The sequence below is a fragment of the Oryx dammah genome, unplaced genomic scaffold (genome assembly GCF_014754425.2).
Source record: "Oryx dammah isolate SB20612 unplaced genomic scaffold, SCBI_Odam_1.1 HiC_scaffold_28, whole genome shotgun sequence".
In the NCBI taxonomy this organism is placed as follows: domain Eukaryota; kingdom Metazoa; phylum Chordata; class Mammalia; order Artiodactyla; family Bovidae; genus Oryx; species Oryx dammah.
The window spans coordinates 31,146,370-31,168,552 of NW_024070212.1; the positions used below are offsets into that span (position 1 = coordinate 31,146,370).

Consider the following 22,183-nt stretch of genomic DNA (forward strand, 5'->3'; position numbering starts at 1 on the left):
GATAGGTACATGTGGCAAAGAACTGATGCCTACCAGGAGCCATACTGAAATGATGTAACTCAGACTGAGACTTGAAATCAATATTTTAACTGAAATCTATACCTGGTTTCAGGAGTTAATGAAGTTCAGGTTCTTGATGTCTCATCACAGAAAGAATTCAGTGAGAGACAAAGTGATAGGTAAGAAGTGGATTTATTTAGATAGAAACGCACTCCACAGACAGTGTGGGCCACCTCAGAAGGCAAGAGTGGCCTCACAATGTGGTGTGGTTAGTTTTCATGGGATGGGAAATTTTATAGGCTGATGAGTGGGAGGATTATTCCAATTATTTGGGGGAAAGAGCAGAGATTTCCAGGAATCAGGTCACCTCTAACTGTTTGATCTTTGATAGTCAGGCTCAGAACTGTCATGGCACTGTTGGATGTATCACTTAGCTTATGTTAGAGTATTACAATAAATGTATGATGAAGCTCAAAGTCCACTGGAAATTGAATACTCCACCATCTTGGACCTAGTTGGTTTTAACCAGTTTTTGTCATATCTTATGTTTATGTCATTCTTTTAAAGGCTGTGCCCTGCCCCCTTCCCTCCTGTTTCAATATGAGAACTTAGAAGTGTGTCCTCTTCTAGTTGAGACTTGAGATGACTGCAGCTGACATCTTGACTGTAGTCATGAGGGAGATCACAAGCCAGAATCAGCCAGTTAAGCTGCTCTCAGATTTATGATCCACAAAAACTGTGAGATAATAAATGTTTGCTGTTGTCAGTGACAAATTTTGTAGTAATTCATTATTTAGCAATAGATAACTAATATCCCTAACTTGCGGGCAGAACAATCAGGCTGGGTCATGAAAACTATACTTGAGACAAAGGAATGAGAATGTAGTGATTGAGAGATCATAAGCTATCTTATTCATTGAAGAATTAAAATATTACATTAAGAAAAAACTTATCTGAAAGAGAATTAACACCAGAACTCTTTTGAATGTGATTATTACCTCAACCACCAGAAATACTGATCCTGCTGAATTCCTTCATAGGTATGTAAATCAAAGTCTAAGCAATTGGCTGAAATCAGGATGTGAGTCTTTGGACAGTTCCTCTTAGAAAGACTTAGATGAATCATAAAGAAATTGAAATGAAACCTAACTTTTGGAGAAAAAGTATTTTTGTCATTCCTGTAGCCAAGGCCCCTAGTCAAAAGGAAACAGAGGATTGTGATAATGATCCAGTGAATCTGCCCCCGGAGCTCCCTTAAGCTTATCTCTTGTTTGACTTTGGAGAGTGGACTGTGTGTGATTTAGAGGCCAGAGACCTTTTGGCAATGGAAAGATGCAGAAAGTCAAGCTACAGACCCATCCCTTGATTTTGAGCCATTAGTACCACAGGTTCTCTTGCCCTTTCATGTCTGACAAATGATCAGGTATTAAAGAATGATAAGGCTACTGCCATGAATGAGTAAAGGATTGTCTTGCTGTCTGTCAGGGAAGTGCCTGACCAACACCCTCTTCTCTGGTTGTATAAGTCAGGGACCCCATAAGGAAGAGATGGGAGGGAGAACAAGGACACCAATTCAAGAGGTGTTCATTTAGGACTTCATGATACAAGTTGTTTTGGATTTCCAGCGATGAAAGAGGTCTCTCCAGCACATGGCGGCAGCAGGTCAGAGTCCTAGGACCTGACTGGTTTTGTCAATCTGGCAGTTCAAGGTCAGTGCAAAGGACATCCCTAATACCTGAGGAAAGAGTTGGTAAAAAGTGAGGTCTTTACAGGTAAAACATCTCACCCACAGTCCCTAGGATGAGTCCCAGAGGAAAAGAAAATGTCCATCACACTGAAACTACCCTTCTTACTATCACTTCTAATTCCTTCTCAAGAGTTTTTTCCTTTAGATTTAGAATGGCAGTGGGGAGACAAGTGAGGGTGACGATGGCAAGATAGTGGAATATTAAGTGCTGGGACATCTTTTTGTCTACTTAAGAAACCACAGAAATCCTGCTGCTGGTATAATAAAGTTCTGCACAGGTCAATACTTTGTGCAATGAGTCTTCTCTACCCATGCCTTAGGCCTCCTTGGTTTCCAAGCAGAGAAAAATCATTTCTCTTTGAGCTTCCTGAGTAGATCTTAGCTAATCTGTGATACACTCAAGACACTTGGGTATAAAAATAGTAGGAATATAAAATAATAAAAAAGAACAATAAATTATCCCCATTCACCCCTGACTTGTCAAGATAAGCAGAGAAGCAATAAGGAAATTGATTACAGTTTCATGACCAACTCCTCCTTAGCACACAAGGTCAATTTTTCAAGTGAAATGTTTTATTTAACAGGCTTTTCCAGATGAGCTGAATGAGGAACCAAAGTAAGGTTCCATTTAGTGGCTTTTAATTTGACCATGATACACTCATTTCTATTAGGGATAAATTGACCAGATAGATCTTATAGTATTATTTTCTGTATGCCTTAAACTGGTAATAATATAATTTTCTACTTGAATAGAGGAGCTCATATTTATCAAGCACATACTTTAAAAATTACATGACTTAACTCATTTAATTCTCAAAATAGTCCTCCAATTAAGCTCTTACCTGGATTACACATACACAGATAGTGGTGATTCCAATATACAGGAAATTAGAGTGAAACCACTGTTTTGCTTGTATATAGCAACCCTAGAAAAAATTACATGTACAAATGACACTACTATATTACTCAACTTTATCAAGATGCTTATTTGGGATGATAGTTTGTCTCTTGCCATATAACATATGGATGAAGAAGTGAGCATGAAGTAGAGAACATTAAACTAGAGACTTTTCCGGTATTGTTATCATTACAGTGGAAGTAAATAAAGTAGAAGTCTTATATATTTACACACTGCATTAAACTAGCTCCCAAGAGGCAGGTCAACAACATATGTCCTTGTATTTTTTGAACATTCACTACTGTCTTGGTACTGACAAATAGGAATATAGGCTATGCAATCCTATGACTAGTTGCCTTTCAGCTTCTGCTTCAAAAGCCAGTAATCATATCATAGCCCTATCAAGCTGCAGGGCAGTTGCTGGTTGGTGGGTGTCCCAGTCTTTATTCACAGACTGCCCACCCACCCAAATTCCAGACATTTCCAAACAATATCAAGTGGGTGACATGGGTAACAGGACCTTAGGGACTTGGTCTAGTTGGAAGATAATTTGGGCTTCTCTGGGTCTAGTCAGAAGTTCCATCAACTTTTTCACCCCCAGCTCCTCACTCTTCACTTATAATTATTCTGCTAACAGGTTGGATGCTACCATCTCCAAGGAAGGAGAGCAGGGAAATAAGTAGAAAGAGAAGCTTTTCTGCTTCTACCTTGCAAATTTCACTTTCAACCATAAGAAGCCCTAATTATTATTCAAGAAAAATCTAGACACAGTCTTCTGCCACTATCACATAAACTTTTCCCCTTTAATATAATAGTTCAGAGTAGCAAGATTCTTAATGGCATCTCTAGTCTAGATAAACTTGTTCTTTTTTTTTGCTTATTTTTCTTTTTCGTTTTTCTTATTTTCTAGTTATATGTCTCCCTGGTCTCTCTTTTGTTTGAGGTTTCCTATTTATGGCTGGGATCCAGTCCTGTATGACTAGATTTCTAAGGGAATTAAAGGTTTAATCACAGTGGCCAATAGCAGAAACGTTTCCAAAAATAAATTACCTTAACAGTTGAGCCTTTGGGGCAAGATGCTGGTGCTCCAGATGTCCAGTCACTTGTGCCATTTACACCACAACATTGCAGCTGAAAGCCAAAGCCCCAAAAAGCAATGGTTAGTCAGATAACAGAAAGAAAACCATGGGCCTTGGAGAAAAGGTGAACCTTTCTGATTTGACTCTATAGCAGAAAATACAGAACTGACTTGTTTACTATGGCTTCTTAGAACTGAGTACTTTCAAATCTGTTATGCCATTTTATTTACAAACCTGTTATACCATTTTATTCACATAAAACTTCTTGAAGTAGAGAGGGCATATTTAACTTATTCACATTTTATAAATCAAAAATTAAGCACACAGGGGACTTTATAGTGGAGGGATCAGACTGCCCACACCTAGACCCACTATATGTCTGTTAGCATAGCTGATGCCATCTTGGGCCCTTACAGTTTCTCCAGTCCTACACTGACCCTACCCCTGTGCAGTGAATCACTTCTATATCATTAAGGGCTTTATAAATAATAGGTATTGTGGCCTTTATGCTCCATTAGTTCCCAAACAATGATGAAAACTTTTGCTGATGTATTTTTGGCACCCAGACAACTAGTTACTATTCATCTTGACTTAGGAGTGCATGTCCTGTTTCCAAGCACCTACCTCCATAACGTAAGTTAACTATAAAATCCTCCTAACAGCCCCTTGGCAGTGTGGAGTGTAGATGTGAATGCTTCCAAATTGTTGTCCACCTGATTCTGATACCACCCTGTGAGTAAGCTACCGTTTAATAAACTGACCCAGTGATTATATGGAGCTACCCAGCTTGTTTTTGTCTCAAGATGCCTTCTCAGTTCACTGGGCATTTTCTGTTCCTTCCATCCTTGGACAATTGGCAAGCTAGGCAGGAGACTGGAAATGATGCAAAAATGTGTGAAGGGGCCAAGCAGGGAAAAGCTTGCTGTTGTGGGAGAAATCCCAGGTTGGCCAGCCATTTCCATGTGGGATGATCTGGCTAAATTTATGGAACAATTCAGGCTGATGCAAGTGTACAGGGACACAATGGAAACACCAAAGGACTTACTAAATACATTAACCAAAGAGGTAGCAATTCATGGGGTTGCAAAGAGTCAGACACGACTGAGCAACTGAACTGAACTGAGGATTTTGGTCTCAGTTTTGGGAAGGGGCAAAGAATTGATATAGTACTATGGAAAAACAATTGTCAGCAATATATCTAGACCTACAACAAACTGAGTTTCTAACCACTGACTTACCTGTCAGTGTACAGACACCCCTGCCTGTAGGGGGATGGATTAAGTAGTCTTAGTAGTAGTAGTTAAGTCGCCAAGTTGTGTCTGATTCTTGTGACCCCACAGACAGTAGCCTGCCAGGCTCCTCTGTCCATGGGATTCTCCAGGCAGGAATACTAGAGTGGGTTGCCATTTGCTTAGGATGGATTAAACATGTGTTTTTAAAGCCTATGAATGCCTATGCACAACTGAGTACCTTACAAAAGTGGCGCACATACCTTCAAGAGAGAAGCACTTATAACACTGGTCCACTTACGCAGGAGTTGCATATAGTGACCTATATCTACCCACCAGAGACCCCAGTGACATCACCTGTTGGACCCGATTTACTTCAAGTACAGGAAGGTACCTGGATGGCCCTTGTGGATACATGGTACACCAAGGGCAGCTGTAAGGGTGATCTACCTTGGTGATACACCATAGTTGTTCTTCTGGATTCAGATGTCATCTGGTTCAAGGAAGGGACTGGACATAATAGTCATTGGGCAGAACTCAGAGCAGGATGGCTGGTGATTGCTTACAATCCCATGCCCCTCAACCTTGCCACTGACATTTGGGCAGTATGGAAAGGCTTGATGATATGAAAGTCTCAATGGCATCAAGATAATTGGAAACAGTAAATGAACCTCTGTGGGAGTCTGAGTTATGGGCTGATGTCTGAACTGCTTGCACACAACCTGGTGCCAGTGTGACCGTATGCCATGTTCCCACTCCCTGACCCTCAACTCTATGAGGCAATTGTGAGGCAGATACACTAGCATGGACAAGAGGCTTGTGCCTGCAAGAATTACAGACCTCCTCCAATGCAGCAGAATGACTCCACCAAAAGTCAGATGTCCCAAAACAACTTGGGAAATAGTAAAAAGGCTTCATTTGCCTCTCAAATCTATAGGCCTCCAACTTACAGGTAAGGACTGCCTTATGCGTCATTTGAGGTGGTGCCCTCCTCTGGTTACCAGATGGCAAGTGGACCACATAGGCTTTTGCCTGTGTCAGAAGGGTATAAATATGCCCTTACCTATGCTGATACAGCCTCTGGGTTGGTGCTAGCCTTTGCTAATAGGAAAGCCAATCAGACTCTATTAATACAATCAAAGGCAAAATTGTGAAACTATCAAAATTGGAAGTTATGTGTGGAACATCAGGCCAAATTGGCAGTGATCAGGTGACTGGACATGAAAGATAAGAGTGAGCAGAAGAAGCCCAAGAAATTCCTTGGACTTTCAATCTACCATATAACCCCACCATTGTTCAGTTGTGTCGGACTCTTTATGACCCCATGGACTGCAGCATGCCAGGCTTCCCTGTCCTTCACTATCTCTGAGAGTTTGCTCAAACTCATGTCCATTGAATTGATGATGTCATCCAGCCATCTCATCCTCTATTGTCCCCTTCTCCACCTGCCCTCATCTTTCCCAGCATCAGGGTCTTTTCAAATGAGTCAGCTCTTCACATCAGGTGACCAAAGTATTGGAGTTTCAGCTTCAGCATCAGTCCCTCCAATGAATATTCAGGGTTGATTTCCTTTAGGATTGACTGGTTTGATCTCTTTGCTGTCCAAGGGACTCTCAAGAGTCTTCTCCAACACCTTAGTTCAAAAGCATCAATTCTTTTTCACTCAGCTGTCTTATAGTACAACTCTCATATTTGTATATGACTACCAGAAAAATCATAGCTTTGACTATAGCTTTGTCGACAGAATGATGTCTCTGCTTCTTAATATGCCAAGTTTGTCACAGCTTTTCTTCCAAGGAGCAAGAGTCTTTTAATTTCATGGCTGCAGTCACTGTAGCTGGCTTTATAAAATGTGTCAACCAGATAGATGTTAAAAGCCCTATTTCCTGAGGGCACATTAAAAGGTTGGTCCTCAGGGCTGTCTGAAGCTATCAGACTATTAAATGCCTCGGGCCAACAATCTGCATGTGGATGGCTGGATGGATGGACAATAAAACGGAGGCTGAGAGTGCAGGTTCAAAAGGGAGGTCTTGTCCTAACATATAACACAGGAACTCTGCTCAATATTACATGGCAGCCTGGGTAAGAGGGGAGTTTGGGAGAGAATGAATATGTGTATATGTATGATTGAGTCTTTTTGCTGTTCACCTGAAATTATCACAACGTTGTTAATCAGCCATGTTGTTATTCAGTCATTAAGGCATATCTGACTCTTTGCAACCCCTTGGACTGCAGCATGCCAGGCTTCTCTGTCCTCCACTATCTCCTTGAGTTTGCTTGAATTCATGCCCATTTGAGTCAGTGATGCTATCTAACAATTTCATCCTCTGACACCCCCTTCTTTTTTGCCTTCAATCTTTCCCAGCATCAGGGTATACACCCCAAAATAAATTTAAAAGTTTTTTTAAAAAAGGAAGCCTTGAGCCTATCGGCTGGGATGAAGATCTTGTGGGGTTTTTTTTTGTTTGTTTGCTTTTTAGGGGGATGCCACAGGACATCCCACCTGGTGTTACTAAAATTCATTGGTGTTTAAACTGTTCTCCCCATTCCAAGTGGTTTGGTATCCTAACCCCTTGGGAGATAGGCTTGCTTCCAGTATCACCTTCAGTCCAGATGGACAATAAAAAGTTTTATTGAAAACTTTTATATAGAAAGTTTATATAGAAATGGGACCCCTTCAGGCCTAAATCACCTCTCCAGAAGCATTAGTACAGTGAGCTAAACCCACAAGAAGTAGGTTTACTCAGGTGGATTCCCACTGAGCCCCTATCTGCAATTTGAATTTACCTCTCGGAGATATTAAAGGACAAATTGTGTAGTGTTGTTAGGTAGTTAGAATAGGAAAAAAGAGTCCAAAATGGCAGTAGCTAAAAGACAAAGAAAGAAAGACGCCTGAGAAAATGGAACAAAAGAAAATCTGAGGACTGTCGTGAGAACCTCAGGTGAAACAAACAGCCTTCCTGGCTATCCCAGTTTACATAGGGTAGGTTCATGGGGAGGAGACAAAACATATAAAAAGAGGAGCCAGGATTGAGCCTCCCTTTTTGGGTTGGCCCACCCTCATGCCTCAAGGATGTTCTATCCTTCGCTTGCCAAATAAAACTGAACCGTAACAGAGCTGTAACGCTTGTCCACTGTTGCAAAGCTTTGCTGCGACGAGACAGAACCAAGGAAATCACACACCCCTCTGACAGTATCACCCACTGGGAAAAAAGCCAAAATTGGGGATCGTTTTCTCCAATGCTACTCATGAATGAGATTTTGCCTTATCTTTTACCCCTAAAACATCTCTGTTGTCACCCACAGTGTTTGCCTCATGGACTATTTGGCTCTAGTTACTGGAAATATGTTCCTCTCCTGTGGCTCAAACATATGCAGAGGTCCACAACTATCCTTACTTCTGGGTCTGTGGCCTGTCTCCATTACCAAGGGAATTCTGTGAAAACTTCAGCCACTCATCTGTACTAAATGTAGACAGTGGCTTGGACTGGTGACCAAAAATCCCCTTGCTATGTGATTCCTGTTTATGGAACCTCTATGTTTAACTATAGTGACTCTAAATAGTATGTTTTCCCCCTGCTGTGAAGTAGATCAAATAATCTCCAGATTCCCACGGTTTGTCAAATTTGGGATGGCTTAGGGGGTAGATGGGAGGTGAGTATGGAGTCTTGAAGTCCATAGCCCCCATCTATATAGAAAGGAGCAATCATACCCAAACAAGGGCTTCCCTAGTGGCTCAGATGGCAAAGAGTCTGCCTACAATGCAGGAGACCTGGGTTCAATCTCTGGATTAGGAAGATCCCCTGGGGAAGAGAATGGCAACCCACTCTAGTATTCTTGCCTGGAGAATCCCATGGACAGAGGAGCCTGGTGGGTCATGGGCCATGGAGTCACAAAGAGCTGGACACAACTGAGTGACTTTCACTTTCAAACTTTCATACCCAAACAAATCATAGACACATGAGCTGGGGGGCGGGGGGCTTCCCTACTGTCTGTCAAGTAATTCACAAGATATTATATTCTAAATGGACAGGAAAAGAAGAAGCTCCCTACAAATCAGGTGCCTCTCTGGTTCCCAAACAAGAGATCTGAATATGTGGAGTCTCTCTGTGGGGTTTTCTGCCCTATGAGTGGACAGGTTGATGCACCTTGAGATTTCTTTCCCTCTGGGCTGGTATATATACCCCTTTACTGGAAATTCCCCATAACCTTCCTGCTATTAAGTCGGCCTGTGGTAGTATGTCATGGTGGGAATGGTCAACATTTATTTTCCTTCCCTAAAACGTAGATATAAGTGCTAAACTAGAAATCCAGGAGTTAGCATACCCCACCTCCCCCCAGGAACACATCAAAATTACATCTACATGTGGAACAATTCTCACTGAAAACTAACTAAAAAAGGGCAGAAGGACTCCTGTACAACTAAGGCTGAAAGAAAGATACACATGTAATCAGGAGGCCAGGACCTGTGACCCATGGAGGGGACTCAGAGTAAAAATGAGTGTACATGAGTGGGACACCACCCACTCTGGGGAGTGAGAAGTTGAGAGCCACAAATCTGGAGCCCCAGACCTGGGGTCCTACACTGGGGAGACAAAGTCCTTTTGTTGATTGGTGGACTGTTTGAATTAAAAGAGAGCTGTAGAAGCCTGGACTCCACCATGAGGAGCACATGCATACTGGCTTTCCTCTAAGGCAAGGTGGAGAGAGGTCTGCTTTAGTGGGTGCCAGGTCACTTGCAGCTACCTGTGGGCATGCCCCAACCTGAGTCGAGCAAATGCTCTTTCCCCCCTAATTCCATGTCACAGTGCAGCAAGGGATCCGGGGCGGCCATGACCAAATAAATGATTCAAACCTTAGAATACAGAGGCGACCCAGTATTGGCACAGAGCCTGGGTGGGGCAGCAGCTGCCATTGTTGGTGCTTACTCAAGCAGCACATCAGAAACGTCCTAGGTCCCTGATAGAGGCTGCTTCACCACAGCTTACCAGCACCCTACACACACACCCTGAGAGTCCACGTGGACCTCACCTGCCCTGAGGTGTGGCTCCACAACAGGGCAGGGAAGGCAGAGGCTGGGGGCAGTGATTGGCAGTGAGGGAAAGGGGGATTTGCACCCAAGGCTGCCTCTGAGCAGAATGAGCGAAACAACTGCAGGTAACTGCAAAGCAGCCCATCAAAGACAACTCAGATTATACCCAGGTTACAGAACATAAGGTTAATAACAAACATCAGTTGCTTTCATATATTACAATAATGAATAAATAGAATTTGAAATTAAAAACACAATGCCATTTACATTAGCATTCCCCAAAATGAAATACTTAGGTATAAATCTAACAAAGTAAGTGTAAGATCTTTCCTATCCTATATAATAGGAAAACTATAAAACTCTGATGAACAAAATCAAGTAAATGGGGAAGTATGCCATTTCCATGGATAGGAAGACTCAGTGTTATTAAGATATCAGTTCTTCTCAACTAGGTCTATAGATTCAATGCTGCTGCTGCTGCTGCTGCTAAGTTGCTTCAGTCGTGTCCAACTCTGTGCGACCCGTAAATGGCAGCCCACCAGGCTCCGCCGTCCCTGGGATTCTCCAGGCAAGAACACTGGAGTAGGTTGCCATTTCCTTCTCCAATGCATGTTACACAATCAAAATCTCAGCCAGTTATTTAATAGATATTAACCAGCTGATTTGAAAGTTTTATATAGAGAAAGAAATGGCAACCCATTCCAGTATTCTTACCTGGAGAATCCTGTGGACAGAGGAGCCTGGAGGGCTGCTGTCCATAGGGTCGCACAGACTCGGACACAACTGAAGCGACTTAGCATGCATGCATGCATTGGAGAAGGAAATGGCAACCCACTCCATTATTCTTGCCTGGAGAATCCCAGGGACAGAGGAGCCTGGTAGGCTGCCGTCTATGGGGTCTCGCAGAGTCGGACACGACTGAAGCGACTTAGCAGCAGCAGCAGCAGCAGCATAGAGAGGCAAAAGACCCATAATTGTCAACACAATACTGAAGGAAAAGAACAAAGTTGGAGACTGATACTGCCCAACTTTAAGACTTCCTACAAAGCTGCAGCAATCAAGATATTGTGGTATTGGTGAAAGAACAGACAAATAGATATAGAGAGCCCAGAAGCAGGCCTGCGTAAATATAGTCAACTGATCTTTGACAAAGGAGCAATACAATGCAAAAAACATAGCTCAACAAATCGTGCTGGAAAAATTAGACATTCATATACCAAAAACAAAAACACAAAAATAAACAAACAGAGACAGAGAACCTACACCATTCACAAAAGTTAACTCAAAATAGATTATAGATCTAAGAGTAAAATACACTACAAAAATCTTAGAAGATAATATGAGAGAAAACCTACATGACCTTGGTTATGATGATATCTTTTTAGAAACTACACCAAAAGTATGATTCATGAAAGAAATAATGTAATTGATAAGTTTGACTTGGCTAAAATTAAAAACTTTTATTCTGCAAGAGACAGTATCTGGAGAAATAGAAGACAAGCCACAGACTTGGAGAAAATATTTGCAAAAGACACATCTGATAAATGACTGTTACCTAAAAATCTATATATAAAAGAGAGAGAGAAACCTCTTAAAACTGAGCAATAAGATAACAACTAACCTGATTAAAAAATGAACCAACAAACTTAACAGACACCTCATCAAAGAAGATATAGAAATGCAAAATAAACGTATGAAAATCTACATCATATGTCATCAAGGAAATGAAAATTAAAGTAATGAGCTCCCAGTACACACTTATGAGGATGGTCAAAATCTGGAACACTGACACTAAATACTGGTGAGGATGTGGAGCAACAGGAACTTTCATACATTGCTGGTGGGAATGAGAAGTGGTACAGATGCTTCAGAAGACCATTTGGAGGTTTCTTACAAATTATGCATACTTTTACTAAATGATCCATCAATCACACTCGTATTTCTCCAAAGAAGTATAAAACTTATGTCCACAAACAAAAATGCTGCTCATTAATGATTATGGAAGCTTTATTCTTAATTGCCAAAACTTGGAAGCGACCAAGATGTCCTTCAATAAGTGAATGAGTAAGTAAGCTGTGGTATATCCAGACAATGGAATATTAACACTAAAAAGAATTGAGCTATCAAGTCATGAAAAGACAAGGAGGAATCTTAAACACATATTAGTAAGTGGAAGAAGCCAATTTGAAAAGTTTATAAACAGTATGACTTCAACTGTATGACATTCTGAAAAAGGTAAAACTATTGAAAAATAAAAAGATCAGTGGCTGTGAAGGATGAGGGGAAGAGGAGGAGGGAACACAGAGGGTTTTTAGGAGGGCAAAGCTACTCTGCATGATATTATAATGATGCATATATGTCATTATAAATTTTTTCGAATGCATAGAATGTGTAACACCAAGAGTGAACCCTAATGTAAACTATGGACCTTGGGTGATAATTATGTGTCAATGTAGGATCAGCATTTATTTTAAAAAAGTACCATTCTGGTGAGTGATATGGATAATGAGGGAGACTATACAAGTGTGGGAGTATATGGGATATCTCTGTACCTCCCTTTCAGATTTGTTGTAAACCTAAGACTGCTCTTGGACAATGGACATCAGTTTGAGCAGGCTCCAGGAGATGTTGAAGGACAGGGAGGTCTGGCATGCTGCAGTCCATGGGGTTGCAAAGAGTCGGACATGACTGAGCAACTGAACAACAACAAGACTGCTCTTAAAAAACTGTTTTTTTAATTAATTAATTTATTATTATTATTATTATTGTTTTTACTTTACAATATTGTATTGGTTTGCCATACATTGAAATGAATCTGCCACGGGTGTACATGAATGCAAATAAAGCTGCTAACTAAGCCACAAATCTCATTAGGTAAGAATTAAATCTTTACCATTATTTACGGTTTCAAAAATTTAAGTCACTATTGGAAATTTGTCTTTTGACCAAAAATGATCAGGAAAGAGCTTACTTGTGATTATATTATTTTTTAAATGGATACACATATGTTCATTAAATTCCATTTGCTAAACGTGTACTTAAATGCTATGTAACCTTTATTAAACCAGAGAAAAGGGAAAACATTTTTAAAATGCAAAGAGAAATGTGAGTTTAAGATAACAAAATTTTCTGTATTGTTTCAACACAGTTTCAAATTCTCACCTTCTTGAAAAAAATTGATTTTGATTACTTTGACTAGAGTGCCAAAGTTACTCTTTCCCTATATGGAATCACCTAGGTGATTTTGCATCACTTTATGGTTTCTCAGAGCTTAAACATACACACACACACACACACACACACACAAAAATTGTTTTTTAAATAAAGTTATTTTCTTTATATTTAATTTTGAAATGATATAATATCTATTATTTGCTTTAAAAAGTTCTAGCAAAAAATGCATAGAGGATTAGCTAAAACAATATTGGCAAAATGTTAACTGTTGAAGCTGGGTGATATGTACCCACAGATTCATTTTGCTATTATTCACTGTTCTTTTATATCAGCCTAGAAATTCTATAATAAAAGGTTTATAAACTGGATTTTTAAAAGAAAGAAGAATAGGGATCCAGAAAGTTAAGTGACTTTCCCAAAGCCACCCAATCCTGGTCTCTGGACTTTAATTCCTGTGCTATTTCTTTTACCCCACACGAAGCAGGCATGGCAGGGCCACAGGTGGCTCCAAGTGGTCATAATGGTATTGTCTCAGACACAAAGTATGCCACTGTCAGACTGGCTCCCTGACCCCAGCCCACCAAGGAAGGAATGCAGAATTAAAATCTGTGTTTGCGGTGGGGAGGGGCATGAGAAATGGGGTTCTGGTGAACTAGGTAAAAAGAAAGAGTTGGGCTACTCAGGAATTCAGAAGAGATGTCCTCTAATAAACAATTTCTGTTTTCAGAAAAAAAATGGGAAAATACATAAACTAATCCAGTATGACACGTTTGGGTCTTTCTTACATCTTACTAGGGCTGAAACAATGAGCCTGAGTGGGTAAAGAGTAAAAGAGAGAATGTATTAATAGACAGCTTTGTACCAACCAGGCTCTCATGCTCTCCTGTTTCTGACAGCCAAGCGTTATTCTGAACCTAGGGGCTGTGGAACCTCAGATTCTAAAGCTTTCATGAAAGAGAGACCCTTCCAGTGCCCAGGGACTGAGACTGGAAAATTACATCTGGGCTGAGCTAAGGAAGATTTTGTACTCACAAATGACTGGATGGAGTCCCATGCTGCCTTGGTGCTGTTGTCTGAGTTGTATCGCTGGATGCTCTTGGTCAAACCCTCAGCCACGTATTCTTTCAGCTGTATGGGGCACATTCCAGCAGAGAAGGCGTTGTAAAAAGGCAGGTGATTTCAAGGAACAAGGAATTTCTAATGCAGGTTAATAAAATAGTTCCATTTGCTCCTCCCTTCCAAATGATCTCTTTAGAACTAAGTCAAGGGAGGGAGCTTACATACAGGAAGAAATGCTGAGGATGGGATGGCAATGAATGAAGAAACACACAGCATTTTCTTGACCTTCCAAAACCCTGGGTCTACAAAGGATGCAAAGGGGCAAACCAAACATGTTTCTCTTAGGCACTGAGACATATTCTTCACTGCCAGATAGATGGAGAAAAGTAAATAGGTAAATAGGGGGAAGATAAACTTGATTTTTACTGTTCTTCCCATTCATCCTTCAAAGCACCACTCAAATACAATCACCTTCATAATTTTTTTTCTCCCCAATTACAGTCAATCCTTTTTCCTTCATCCTTCCACTTTGACTCTAGCTCTATCATAGGACTTACTTGTGCCAGCTTCTCCTCCCCACACCCCCCCCCCTCCACTCCTAGCAATCCAACAATGAATTGTGTTTTCTGTAACTTACCTTCTGTTCGTACACAAAGAGCAGGATGGCCAAGGTCACCTCAGCAAGGAGGATAATCAGCAGCAGGACAAAGAACTGGGGCAAAGCAAAGAGATGCTCACAGCACTGAGCCCAGCTACTCCCCCACTCCCACTCTACCCTGGGAGCATAAAGGCAGATCTCTGTACATGGGCAGAAGTTCCCACCTACTCGAGCTTTCATAGGTTTTTTCATGTTTTGTGAGGAATACCTGTTCTTTTCCTACAACCAGACTTCAAGACTCTAGAGGGCAGATCAGCTGTCTTCCAGCTTTTCTCTCTTCTTCCCATTGCACCAATTGAGTTCCAGGTGCATAGTGAATATGGATTACCATTTGTTGAATCAGTGAAGCAGTTTTGACATTAGCTAACTGAAACAGTTGAGCAGAAGACTTGTAAACTAAATGTGTCTTCAGAGTTTGGGGCCTGGTTCTTTCTGCAAGCAGAGGGCTATTTTGGGGTGGAGGAAGGTGATAATAGAGGCTGAGAGGAGCCCTGTACAGAGAGGGAGAAGAGGTGCTCTAATCATGATCTTCATTCATATTCAATTCTAATTTTAGATGTTTGTGCTAACCACACTTAACAGCAAACACATTTTCACTTTTTAATTTTCTTTCATTGTTTTATCCCAACACAAACTTTGATTATTTAAAACCTTTTTCCCAAGTCTATTATCTTCCATCTTTTGCTAATAGTCTGGGAACTATCTGAGAACAAGGACTTTCTTATTCTATCTTTTGGCTTCAGTTTAACAAGTAAAGGAAAGAAGATTAACCACATGACTTGAGGAAGAAGAAAAGTGATTGGGAACCTATATTTATGGATAGCTGCTACTGCTAAGTTGCTTCAGTCATGTCCAACTGTGTGCGACCCCCAGACGGCAGCCCACCAGGTTCCACCGTCCCTGGGATTCTCCAGGCAAGAACACTGGAGTGGGTTGCCATTTCCTTCTCCAATGCGTGAAAGTGAAGTTGCTCAGTCGAGTCTGAGTCTTTGCGACCCCATGGACTGCAGCCCACCAGGCTCCTCCATCCATGGGATTCTCCAGGCAAGAGTGATGGAGTGGGTTGCCATTGCCTTCTCCAAGTGACTCCCTGCTGTTGCTGCTGCTGCTAAGTCGCTTCAGTTGTGTCCAACTCTGCGACCCCATAGACGGCAGCCCACTAGGCTCCTCTGTCCCTGGGATTCTCCAGGCAAGAATACTGGAGTGGGTTGCCATTTCCTTCTCCAATGCATGAAAGTGAAAAGGGAAAGTGAAGTTGCTCAGTCGTGCCCGACTCTTAGCAACCCCATGGACTACAGCCTACCAGGCTCCTCGATCCATGGGATTTTCCAGGCAAGAGTATTGGAGTGGGGTACCATTGCCTTCTCCGATTTATGGATAGAATGGTGCTTTATTATCGAGCTTTGTGTGGGCACACCAGAGAAATGAGAAACTCTTCTTTCATAGAGCTTATAGGCAAAGCCTAAGTCTAAAGGTGCTCCTGAGCCTAGTTAGCTGACAGAGAGAAAGTGAAAAGCTCTAGTATCTCTCACGTTAGACCTCGATGGCCTCAGCCTAGGCTCTCACCCAGCTGGGCCACTCACTAGCTGGTCTGAGATACATACATATCCTCTGCCATCTTAGGAGGGTCACAATACTCAGAAGAATCTAGAGACTAGATTTTCCACCAGTTAGTTAGTGACTCTGAGTCGGATCCTGGAAATATATACTAATGTGAGGAAGATTTAGGTAGATGGATGATGCTTGATTTCAACCATATATAAAGAATAAATAAAAAGGTATGAATGCAAATTATAATGATAAGGGTCATCATTAACAGTGTAAAATGGATACTAAGGAGGACAGTGATATCTTCTCTTATTTATCCCTCTCAGAAACAAAATACTATGGGCCTAGACACCCTGGACTGAGCTGAGGTGCCAACTTCACATTCCAACAATTTCTTTGCACTAATAGATGAGGTACCAGAAAACGTCTTGCCTGTGGTTTAAGGCATCATGCCCATCTCCCCCTAAGTGGGGGCACATCAGCTGTGAGAGTCACTCACCGACATAAGCAGGCACTTATTCTCCTTGATGGATCCCATGCAGCCCAGGAAGGCAACCACCATGATGACGGAACCCACAATGACAAGCACATTGCCCAGCGTGAGAGAAGGGAGGTTATGGAAGAGTACTCCAAACTTGCTGTGGATCAGGAGGTAGATCCCAAGGCCCAAAATGCAGCAGCCACAGAACTGAAAAGAAGAATCACATAACATTCTGAAATGCAAGGTTGTTCTTAAATATCTCCTCATATCCCCTTTCTTGACATTAGAATCATTTTTCCCCATTGGCTCTAGCCAACAAACTCTTTACCCAGATTTCTCCAAGTGCCTTAAAAAAAGGTATCATCCCCTGTGATGTCCCACGCATACCTCATGCTATTCATATCAGGTAGCAAAAAGGTCATTCCTATGGATAACACAGTATTTTTATGATTCAGATTCCTACTCCTTTTTCTAGATCTTCATGATTTAGATCCCTACTCCTTACTGGCTCAATTGCTTATATGTGGTCTTCGCTTTGTAAAGGGAATACACTGGTTGAGAAGTTCATCTTTCTTGGCAGAAAACTAGAGAGGCCAAACTTTTAAGAATCTTCTCATAGAAACATGAGTAACCAACTCATCCTATGACTGAAATTCAGTTGCTAAATTTGATATAGTGAAAGTGAAAGTGTTAGCCTCTCAGTCCTGTCCAGCTTTTTGTGACCCCATGGATTATACACTGCTCCCCCACCTCCCCCAGGCTCCTCTATCTATCCACAGAATTCTCCAGACAAGAATACTGGAATGAGTTGTCATTCCCTTCTCCAGGCGGTCTTCACAACACAGGAATTGAACCCTGGTCTCCCGCATTGCAGGCAGATTCTTTACTGTCTGCGTCACCAAGGAAGCCTTAATATAGTGAAACCTCCCCAGAAAAGGGGACTTCCTTTTTGACCAGCTATTTTTTCCCAAGGATTCAGGGTTGGGGTCAGGGGAACAAGAAAAAAAGAAGCATTCAATACAGGGAGTGTAGAATCTTAGGTTTCTCACCCTTAGATGTCAGCAGTGAGCAGTAATAGCCTAAAGCTCCCAGAGAAATAGCCTCACCAATCACACTGGTGTCTTTCAATTTTGCAGGCTTTTCTTAGGGCAGCATGGGAAAAGGGGAGAAAATTATCATTCCCTTCTTCTTAGGCTGGGTGTACTGCACATGACCTTTGCATGCATGAACTGCACTCTACATCAGGCTCTTGAGGAGAGGAGAGAGAAGTAGAGTGTAGCTAGGAAGAGGTGAGCTTAACCATGCTCAGAAAAGACACACTTACCCAAAAGATCAAATTGAAGAAAAACAGGACATACTTCAGCAGTTTCAAGCTACTCATGCCCATGCTTGAGATATTCTTGCCCTAAAAAGTAGAAGGAAGAAGAGAGGATGTGAGTGACCTGACTCTGCAAAGTGGCACCAGAGATCAGAGGACACAAATGTCCAAGGTTCAAGGGTCTCCAGCATCACTGTGAGTTTTAGCTGTGAATCTTCTCTGGAAAGTTTCCCCAAACTTCTTGCTCTTTTAGTCTCTGAATTGAGGTACCAATTAGCTCATCTTGGACATTCACTTTTGCTTCAGTTCAGCAAGCCAGGGTGCTTAAAATTTAATTAGGCACTCTAGAAGTAAGTAGTAAAGCCATTCTTAGAGGAGGGTGAATTACAGAGACACAAAGCAGGCATATGGGGGATAAGGGATAATCTGGTCAATCATCTGGGGAGGTCAGTGACTTGATCCACCAGTTTCTTAAATACTCTGAGATGCATACACACTCTACATTTGGTCTATGAACTTCTCTACATGAAAGTGGAGGGAGCATACCTATGCCTCATTCTTTTACTAAAGAAACATATATGGTGTTTTCTGTTCTAGGTGCTGTGGGAGATACAACCATTACTAAGCAATAACTATTTTCCAGAGAATGTCAGTCTTACAACAGAGATAAAACTGACCAACAAATATCCAATGAAGAAATGAAAAGAGATTAGCAATGAGAGCTTGAATTTTTTAAAAATAGAATTTCATTTTTCAGTAGAGGACATCAATATCCAAAGTCTGGTCCTCAATTCTGAGATCCAGATACACAATTTTTAATTTTCTTTCAGAATTAATTAGGTTATATAGAGGGAACTCATATTTAAAAGCTACACATAAGACTGATATATAAAGCAGAATGTCAATTTATTGCTTTTCTCCCAATATAACTATGCCTTTTCTAGTTCATGGATTGCTTTTATAATCCATTATACTGTCCTTACAGTGTCAAGATGCCCAGAAATCAGATGATCTTAAGGGATAGTTCATTTAGGCTGTAAATAAGCCTAAGGGTTTTATATTATCTGGTCTCACATTCAGGGCTTCCCTTGAGGCTCAGCTGGTAAAGAATCAACCTGCAATGCAGGAGACCTGGGTTTGATCCCTGGGTTGGAAAGATCCCCTGGAGAAGGGAAAGGCTACCCACTCCGGTATTCTGGCCTGGAGAATTTCATGGACTACAGTCCATGGGGTCGCAAAGAGTTGGACAAGACTGAGAAACTTTCACTTTTTTTTTCTTATATTTAGGCCTTTAATCTATTCTGTGCTTATTTTTGTGTGTGGTGATAGGGAGTACAGAGAGTCCTTTAAAAACTAAAATAGAACTGCCATATAACCCAGCAATCCTGCTACTAGCATATACCCAGAAAAAATCATAATTCCAAAAGACACATGCACCCCAATGTTCACTGCTGCAGTATTACCATAGTCAGAACATGGTAGCAACCTAAATGTCCATCAACAGAGGAATGAATGAAAAGGTTGTAGTACATATATACAACAGAATATTACTCAGCCACAAAAAGGAATAAAACCAGGTCATTTGTAGAGACATGGATTGACCTAGAGACTGTCAAACAGAATGAAGTAAGTCAGAAAAACAAATATCATATATCAATGCATATATGTGGAATCTAGAAAAATGGTATAGACCATCTTATTTGCAAAGCAGAAACAGAGACACAGATGTAGGGGGCAAACATATGGGCACCAAGAGGGGAAAGCTGAGGGTGGGATGAATTGGGAGATTGGGACTAACATATCAACACTGTTTTTTTGCTTTTTTTTAATTTATTTTTTAATATATATACACTATTAATACTATGTATGAAATAGACCACTAATGAGAACCTACTGTATATCTTGGATAACTCTACTCAGAGCCTTGTGGTGACCTAAATGGGAAGGAAATCCAAAAAAGAGAGGCTATACACACACACACACACACACAAACACACACACACACACACACATATATATATATATATATATACACAGGTATAGCTCATTCATCTTGCTGTACAGTAGAAACTAATACAACATTTTAAAGTAACTATATTACAATAAGAATTAATTATAAAGAAATGTGATGATTTACTACACAGACTTTGAAGTCAAATTTGATTTCAACTCTCACATATACCACTAAGCAGGTATGTGAGATTTGGAAACCTGCTTAACATTTCTAGTCACAATTTATTCCTATGTAAAATGGGATAATACTTATACCTCACAGAGTAGAAGTGAAGATCAAATCATCTTATCACAGAGACTGATATACAACTAGTACTCAGTAAATGGAATCCATGCTTATTAACATGGATTTGAGTGTTTTCCAGGCCTCACAATCAAAAGTTAGCTGCCCAAAAGGACTACACTCATTTGAATGTGTCTATTGAAATGTTACCTCCTTTATCAATCCAGCTGAAAATCTTTGAATTTCCATAGCATTTAGTGCTGTTCTTTGGGATTTGATAGCCACAAACTGGAAACAACCTGAGATATTGTGATTTATAAGAAACATATTATGATGACTAAAATATATTTCTCAGAAACATTTGGTCTTTGTCCATAGTTCCTGGCTCACAGCTCCCAAAACTCTTGGGAATTCACTGAGCAATAAGAACAATCAGAACATTTTTTGATATATAATATTTGGTCTCTCATCCTCAACTCCTGAAAATAATTCAGAACCATAAATGTATCCTGTTATTCATAACAAGCCCTTACCGCCACAACTGGGTTAATGTTAATGAAGGTGACTTATTTTTTATTGATGTATAGTTAATTTACAACATTGTTTCAGTTTTACATGTACAGCAAACTGATTCAGTTATGATATATTTTTTTCAGTTTCTTTTCCATTATTATAAGATATTGAATAGAGTTTCCTATGCTAATAGTAAGTTCTTGTTGTTTACCTATTCTTTATATAGTAGTGTATATATGTTAATCCCAAACTACTAATTTATCTCTCTCCTTTCCCTGACTATATCATATTAAGTGAAGTAAGTAAGACAGAGAAAGACAAATAACAGAGATATCAGTCTTACGTGAAATATTTTTTAAAAATGATACAAACTAACTTATTTACAAAGGGGAAACAGATTCATAGACATAGAAAACAAACTTGCCAAAAGATGTTCAAAGTGAAGTCGCTCAGTAGTGTCCAACTCTTTGCGACCCCAAGGACGGTAGCCTACCAGGCTCCACAGTCCATGGGATTTTCCAGGCAAGAATACTGGAGTGGGCTGCCATCTCCTTCTCCAGGGGATCTTCCCAGCCGAGGGATCGAACCTGGGTCTCCTGCATTGCAGACAGACGCTTTACCGTCTGAGCCACTAGGGAACTACCACACAATTGCACTCATCTCACATGCTAGCAAAGTAATGCTCAAAATTCTCCAAGCCAGGCTTCAGCAATACATGAACCATGAACTTCCAGATGTTCAAGCTAAATTTAGAAAAGGCAGAGAAACCAGAGATCAAATTGCTAACATCTGTTGGATCATTGAAAAAGCAAGAGAGTTCCAGAAAAACATCTACTTTTGCTTTATTGGCTACGCCAAAGCCTTTGACTTGTGGATCACAACAAACTGTGGAAAATTCTAAAAGAGATGAGAATACCAGACCACCTTACCTGCCTCCTGAGAAATCTATATGCAGGTCAAAAAGCAACAGTTAGAACTGGACATGGAACAACAGACTGGTTCCAAATTGGGGAAGGAGTACATCAAGGCTGTATATTGTCACCCTGCTTATTTAACTTATATGCAGAGTATATCATGCAAAATGCCAGGCTGAATGAAGCACAAGCTGGAATCAAGATTGCTGGGAGAAATATCAATAACCTCAGATATGCAGATGACACTGTCCATATGGCAGAAACCAAAAAAAAAAAAAAAAAAACTAAAGAGCCTAT

At 40.7% G+C, this 22,183-nt stretch overlaps 1 protein-coding gene across 2 annotated transcripts in view; it reads right to left on the minus strand.

The window, feature by feature from the left end:
* Nucleotides 1-889: 889 nt before the first annotated feature.
* Nucleotides 890-22,183, minus strand: part of CD53 (CD53 molecule) — a 34,107-nt gene continuing 12,813 nt past the window's right edge. The window contains exons 2-8 of one of the 2 annotated variants that reach the window (XM_040232075.1): nt 18,230-18,310; nt 16,924-17,112; nt 14,856-14,930; nt 14,192-14,287; nt 3,696-3,776; nt 2,590-2,673; nt 890-1,735 (exon numbers count right to left, since the gene is read on the minus strand). In XM_040232075.1, coding sequence (XP_040088009.1) covers nt 1,664-1,735; nt 2,590-2,673; nt 3,696-3,776; nt 14,192-14,287; nt 14,856-14,930; nt 16,924-17,112; nt 18,230-18,292 — 660 coding nt within the window. In that variant the 5' untranslated portion in view covers nt 18,293-18,310 and the 3' untranslated portion in view covers nt 890-1,663. The remainder of the gene's footprint in view (nt 1,736-2,589; nt 2,674-3,695; nt 3,777-14,191; nt 14,288-14,855; nt 14,931-16,923; nt 17,113-18,229; nt 18,311-22,183) is intronic. The other variant, XM_040232076.1, reaches the window with a different exon arrangement.